The 7,279-nt window shown below is 42.4% G+C and overlaps 1 protein-coding gene across 1 annotated transcript; it reads left to right on the top strand.

Moving 5' to 3' along the window:
* Positions 1–1,881: 1,881 nt before the first annotated feature.
* LOC117939320 (helix-loop-helix protein 2-like) lies at positions 1,882–5,756 on the top strand. Its single transcript, XM_034864564.1, has 2 exons — positions 1,882–2,603; positions 3,416–5,756. The coding sequence occupies exon 2, from the start codon at positions 3,457–3,459 to the stop codon at positions 3,826–3,828; it is 372 nt and encodes a 123-aa protein (XP_034720455.1). The 5' UTR covers positions 1,882–2,603; positions 3,416–3,456; the 3' UTR covers positions 3,829–5,756.
* Positions 5,757–7,279: the final 1,523 nt, after the last annotated feature.

The raw sequence follows: 7,279 nt of genomic DNA, 5'->3' as shown, positions 1-7,279 counted from the left end.
TGTGTGTGTGTGTGTGTGTGTGTGTGTGTGTATGGTGGTGGCTGCGGGCCACGGCAAGTCATCCGTGCTTCCCCTTATCGTTTTAATCACATCGTTAGGCGCAGCTAGTCCCCACACTTACTGGCCACTGCCCCTCCTCTGGAACCATGCTCTCATGACCCACTGCTGGTGGTGCCACCGGGCACAGAGATGCATGATGGGAGGAGGGCAGGAAGAGCGGAGGAAAAGGAGCAAAGAGGAAAGGAGAAACTTTAGACCATCCACCAAGTTTCCTCTAAAAAGCGTCCCCCTTGCCCTGCAGTGTTGTGTAAATATGTCTTATATTAACACAGACAACACCACCAACATATCAGTACACTATTAAAGATATCTACAGTTTGACCATTGGTGCTCCTCGTCATGTTTCAGATCACATTTGGTTCCATCAATGACGCGCTTCCTCTCTTAACTTCTCACAGAGTTTCTTTTCAATAACTGTCCGATGCCCAAGAGAGGTCAAATGATCCAATATTTTACACAAAAAAGCAAAGAGAGATCAGAAATCAGAGAAAAGTTCGAAGGATGAGTATACATGTTTGTGTCTCTCTGCTCCCATTAATTAACTCAGGACCCCTCAGATGTCTCCCCTGACCCTTGGAACCAGAAGGGGACTCAGTTTGGAACCACTGGACTAATGTAAGTAACAGTTCATTAGTTTAGAAAACCAATAAAAGAATTTGTTTGTGTGATAAAAGTGAAATGATGCAAACAAGTATCTTATCTTTTTTTCTATCTAGCTTTCAGATTGCTTCTATCAGATGTTCCCTCTCTCAATCCTCTTCTCCTTTCGCTTATCCTCTCTCTGTGCTATTACCGTAGCGACAGAGACATTGGTAGTGACATTAATCAACCTGAAAGGGGCTTGATTGAGAACTCAAAATTGAAGTTGTTTCCAAAAATGGAAAATGACACAAAAAAGGATGCTACGTCTGTATTTTTCATCTATCTTCCTCCTACTGTTGCTGTTTTCCCCTTTGGGTTCAATGATCCCTTATCTGTGTCTGAAATGACTCCCAGCCGTTAAGTTTACCCCTGTTAAAATGTCTTCCCTTATAATTAACACATATGGCTCAAATTGGAATCCAGCAGACTCAGGTGTGTGTCACTGAAAAGAGTTTGAGTCCCACCCATAGGTGTGGTTACAGCAGACTTGCACACCCAAGCCTGATAAACTATTAATGTATAACTCCTAAATTACTCTTATATACGGTACATCTTGAAAATTAGAAACTAGTGACAAATCGAAACACATTTCAAGGAGTACATCTACAATTTTTCTGCAGAAATAAGGAATCCCACATAGGAAAAGTTTAAATTTGTAATATTACACAGCAGACAAGGTGATGAAGCCCAAACACTGATGCTGTCTAAATCCTTCTTTAAATTATGAATTATTTTCAAAAGCCATGACACAACCAAGTATGAATGGTCCATCTCACTGAACTGTTGTTGAATCAGGGAAAGAGAATTCCTTATCTAAGCTTATCATGTCTTAGCATCAATTGCAATTAGAATGTAGACAAATAAAGACAGTTTAGACTAATGGGCTTCTCACTTTCAACAGAGTCAGATTGTGCTTTTAAGTTGAAAAACCTCCCTCTCTCTCTCTCTACCTGCACTTAAAAAAACAAAAAAAACAAGAGTTAATTTTTTTTTAATCATTCACCGTAAACCTGCGCACGTGCACAAACTCACAACACGGACACGCGTATTTATTTATTTGTCTCGCTATCTTTTATCATGCACACATCCCTGCTTTCCCTTTGCCCACTTCTCCCACGGGAGGGAGAGCGCTTGAGGGCTGAGGGGCGTGAAGAGAGAGGGAGGAGGTGTGAGTGTGTGGGTGTGTGTGTGTGTGTGAGAGAGAGAGAGAGAGAGAGAGAGAGAGGGGCGGCGTTAGACAATACCATTCCTCAAAAATATTCCATCCCCTCCGTCCCTGAAGTGAGCCTTTATTAGTCGGGATCGTTTGGATTTTATCTCGCATATGACACTTGGTGGAAGAAAGACTGGAGGAAAAAAAGAGAGCGGATTATCTTTGAACTACCTTCCGATCCGCTCAGTCCTGACACGGGAGATCCGCGCTTATCTCGCCCCTTCATCTCCATCTTCCACAGGCGGATGGACGAGAAGCCCTGGCTGCACTTCCTCCACTATCTGCCCATCTCCTCTATTGTCTCTCCATTGCTGGGATCACACGGGGGGGCTGACTGATCCCTGCTCACATCATTATTATCTTTTTTTTTTGGCAATCGACTGATCACTTATCATCTGTGTAAGACTTCGGGACCGTTGACCTGCACACACATGTCCCAGCTTGCCGTTTGACCCCAGCCCGCGTGATTCCCATGTTGCAAGTTCGCGGGTGAAAAAGTAAAACTTGTTCATATATTTATTTAATTTAATTATTTTTTTAATTTCCGGTTAGACTGAATGCCCGTCATCTCTTGAACCTCTGCTGATTGTTACTGTGGAATATGAGTTAATCTGGAGTTGAAGGCTCCGCTCAAGAGCGTTTTTTAGTTGGTTGAACTGAAGATCTTTCCTCCCAACTCTTTATCAAGGTGAGTCTCAGATGTGGAAACAGTTCTAAATTAGAATACACTCATTAAGTTTGTTTTGAATGCTTGTGCCTCCATCAGAGGGGTTTTATTCTTATATGCCGCTGATTTCGACATTTGTACTTCCCTCGTTTTTTTTCTAAAAACACCATCACTCCACTAACTTCATGAGAAGCAGATGTCAACATTATTTTTGCCGTTTTATGCCTCCATGCTGTCAAGTCACTCTGTCCTCAGCCAAACAGATGTGTTCATCACACTGTGACAGATGGCCAATTCTTATTATGTTAATTCACAAGAAAGAGTTACTCCTTCTAAACTGACCCCGACTCGGATATTCTTTTTTTTTTTTTTTTAAGGATTATCAAATAAAATTTTATCATTTAAACAAAAAATGAGACACTTTAAGAATGTGATTTTTTTGCCTAATTGTGCAAAGGCCGCAGGCTTTAAAAATGAACCATTACATGAATTGTTCGAGGCATTCATTATTTATGGAGTTTAATGTCATTATGCAACGAATATGCACTGAGCCCCCCCCCCTGTGTCAACTCTCAGTCTGGGGCCTCGGGGTGGCAGAAAACATTAAAAACAATTACATTTAATTGACTTTTTCCATTATTTTTGGGTGTTCTCTGTGAGTTTCTACCAACAACAGACGTATTAAGAATATAGGACATTGGAGGCCTCATTGTTGAAAATGTAGAAATTAGAAATTTAGCCTATAATTCAAACATAATAGAACAGTTTCCTTTGGGTTAGGAGAGAAAGCATAAACCAGTGTTTTAATAGCTGGGGGGTTGTCCACACTACAGGTTTCTTAAGGAGGAGTGAGTGCCAACATCGGAGAATAAAGATGATGCTGAGCCCGGACCAGGCGGAGGCCGACCTCTCCTGGACTCAGTCCGACCCGGAGTCCATTCTCAACGGCCTCAAGTCGGCCGGCTGCACCTCGGACGAGCCGGCGGAGGGCGAGGAGCGGGCCAAATGTAAAGGCGACCAGCCGCTGAGCAGGGAGGAGAAGAGGCGGAGGCGGAGGGCCACGGCCAAGTACCGCTCGGCCCACGCCACCAGAGAGCGGATCCGGGTGGAGGCGTTCAACGTGGCCTTCGCGGAGCTGAGGAAATTACTCCCCACTTTGCCCCCGGACAAGAAACTCTCCAAGATCGAGATCCTCAGACTGGCTATATGCTACATCTCCTATCTCAATCATGTGCTGGATGTTTAAAAGTCACGTCACCCCCTCACCCCCCACCCTCCATGAGAGAGAAATGGTTTGGTTTGGGGTTGACAGGACTCAAGTGCACGCTGGGCGTCAATCGGGTATGGCAAGGTTGGCAGATAGGGTCGGCTGTACCCGGCATGCAGCTGGGATTATGTGAAGACGTTACTTTCACATTTGTCAACTTCCTGGTGAAAATGAGTCAGGGATTTTATTCTAGATTTTTATGTGACAAGTTAGGCCTTCAAAATAAAAAAAAATAAAAACCTGAACGGACATTTTAACGGAAACAGGTTATAAACACATGTTTCATCCCAGGTTTTAACTGCTGATAGAATATAAAATGACAATATCTGCTAACGGATATCGGTCTAACACCTGTGTCCCATCTTACTTTGACTTCAGGGACTTCAATTTACTCGCTGAGCTTTCAATTAGCCTGCAACAAACTAAAAAAAACAGCTGACTTAAAAAACTAAACAAAAAAACAGCTGGCTGTGCCAATTCAACATTTAGAGCCAACAGGTACGAAACACCTTGTCCTACCAAATGAAAGCCCCCTGTCCCCGGGTGCTGGGACTCTGCCATACCTGCCCTTTGCCTGAGTTGACCCCCAGTGTGAGTCCAGTGGGGATTTTGTTGGCGGCGGTGTAAAGTTGTTGAAAGCCTCTACTGTCAGTCCAGACCGCTCACTGAACGAAAGCAACAAGCGCCGAGTCGTTTGAGCTGTTAGATGCAATAATGCGAATAATGATTATTATCCGACATACAGTGGGGGAGGATGGGCCGCACGAGCCCCGCAGGCATTCATGTTGCCCTCCCAGAGGGGATGTGGGGGGGGGGGGGGGGGGGGGGGGGGGGGGGGGGAATTTGGGTTTCAGAGAAACTTTAATTTCTACATGAAATCCCCCCACTACATGATATTAATGTCATGAATATAGTCCAGTCCTCCCCTCACTGTATTCATTTGAGGTCTAATAAAACAAACACTGGGGCATTTTCGCATCGAAATGAAAGGATGTAAACGAGATAGCTGCTTTAGATCTAGTTTAGGTGATGTTTTCCGTAAAGGAAGAAAAAAAAAGAAGAAAAGTGCCACTTATGACATATAAAATTGTGACCTTAATCATTTTTTTTAAAAGTGTATGGAATTATTTATTTAATTGTATTAATATTTACGGCTAATTTATTTATGTTGATATTATAGGCAGGCGTCTTTTTGTATAAATGTATATTGTTTCGTTGCTTCTATATTTTAGGCTGTGAAATTGAAAATGGAAAGTGATGGTGTTCTACTCTTAAAAAATGGCACTTTCTGTTAATCCATAACTTATTCGTTTGATGTAGCCTATATTTGATGTATGTCATTATCTTTGGTTTTTTCACTGTCACTATTGCCTATCAATAGCAACGATAAGCACTTCCAGATGGGGTTCAATGGCCCCGTGCATCTTTATTTCCCTAAACTGTTGTGTTGCTCGAGGAACAAGAATTGGGCTTTCTAAAAAAATAAATTCATTAAATTAAAACATGACAGAATAATGGAATCATATGATTATGTCAAACAGTTTCTACCACCAAGGGGTTATCATGCGATTAAGAAGCGAACCTCTTTTTTGCTGTTACCAAAAATGAATATTAATAATTTCGAAAATAGACTCAATTTATTCTCTTCAATGTTTTGATGTTATGTTTTGGATTTATTTATTTGTGTCTGCTTTGTATTACTATATTCAATAAGTAATTTTATAGTGAAGAAAAAAAACAAAACTATCCTCTATCCAAAGATTTTTTGTCTCTTCAGGGTTGTGTAGGCTACTTGTTGCTTTATGCAGATCTTTTGTAGTAGAGGTGTCGTGTGACAGCTGGTTTCTAATGGACAAACTTTTCATATTTTCCGGTGTTATTTTTAATTAAAACGGAAATACTTGAAATCAAATCTCTCTCTTGTTTTGAAATATTTTTAAAGAAAAGGTTTTGAATTTGCAATTTAGAAGAAAAAAAAAACGAGCAAACATCGACAGCTGTTAACATTCAGCTGATTGGAAATGATGGATACGGCGCATGGATGACGTCAGGCTCACGCTCAAGTTGACGCGCGCGTACGCGCACTCGCGCTGGGTGCTGTAAGCGCTCAAGCAAATCAATGCACGCCACACATGCGCACGCACGCACGCACGCACGCACGCACGCACGCACGCACAAACACACGCGCGAGACTACTGTACACACACACACACACACACACACACACACACACACACACACACACACACACAATGTAAGGTGAAATAAGTGCAAACCCATTTTAGCATACAGATGATAACTGGCCCTACTGTTTACATCACACACACACACACACACACACACACACACACACACACACACACACACACACACACACACACACACACGCACACACACACAGTGGTCAGCAGCTAAAGGCAGTGGTAGCCTACATGTGTGCTCCTGGCTGAAAGGCTCTGTCCCTCCCCAGAGAGGGGGCAGGTGTTACTCCAGACGAGCCAAGACAACCAAATTACTGGCCGTCTGGCACCTCCCGTGGGAAACACGGGGAGAGAGGAGGGATGGAAATTTATGAGCGAGCGAGCGAGCAAGCACCGAGATGTAATATTGCCAAATGGTATGAACAAAAAGATCCAAATATTTTTATTCATTTGTGATATATATGCCCATTCCCATCGATTGGGCTGTAAAAAGCTTGTAGTTGAGATCAGGAGATGTAGAGGATGTGTGAGTATTTATATCCAAACCACATTAGATTATCACGAGTAAATCCTTTTTCTTTCTTTTTTTGTTGCAAAAGCATGGCTGGCCCCAGTGGGAATTGAACCCTTTACCCTGGAAATGCCACAGTTAAGCTGTTCCAATTGAGCAACAGAATGCATAGTGTCAATAAAAAGTATATCTATCTATCTATCTATCTATCTATCTATCTATCTATCTATCTATCTATCTATCTATCTAGCCTCAGGTGGCAGCTGCAGTGAGGCTTGAGCGAAGCCATGTTTCTCGTTTCAAATCTTTTTAGACTGAAGGTAGCATGAAATGTTCTTTTCTATTCAGCTCAAGGGCCTCCTGTGTCTTGTTTTCTATTTGGCATCCATCAGTTGTTCAGTCATCTGCCTGACCTGTCTGGTTGGACCTTCAGCTGCACCCACACGGGCCAAGAAAGTTTGTATAGTGACAAGGCTGCCATTACAAGTCAGATTGACATTTTGGAAAGATCTTTTAAAAGAGATAATAATGCATTGTGTGTCTTTCTACACAACAACAAACATTAGTGAGTTAGTTTCTGTTCATGGTCACATTTCACTCACCCTCAGTCAGGTAGCCCAGTCACAGTGTCCCGTTGTTTAGCTGTCAAATTGACAACTTCACTGTTTTGGTTCACCCTCAATGCTCTCATTGCCTCATTTTTGGCTGTAAAAGGCAG

Source organism: Etheostoma cragini, chromosome 24 (assembly GCF_013103735.1).
Source record: "Etheostoma cragini isolate CJK2018 chromosome 24, CSU_Ecrag_1.0, whole genome shotgun sequence".
Taxonomy (NCBI): domain Eukaryota; kingdom Metazoa; phylum Chordata; class Actinopteri; order Perciformes; family Percidae; genus Etheostoma; species Etheostoma cragini.
This window is presented reverse-complemented; position numbering and strand designations above follow the sequence as displayed.

Coding starts and splice junctions, on each gene's coding strand:
- LOC117939320 (XM_034864564.1), top strand. CDS start 3,457: ATGATGCTGAGCCCGGACCAGGCGGAGGCCGACCTCTCCTGGACTCAG.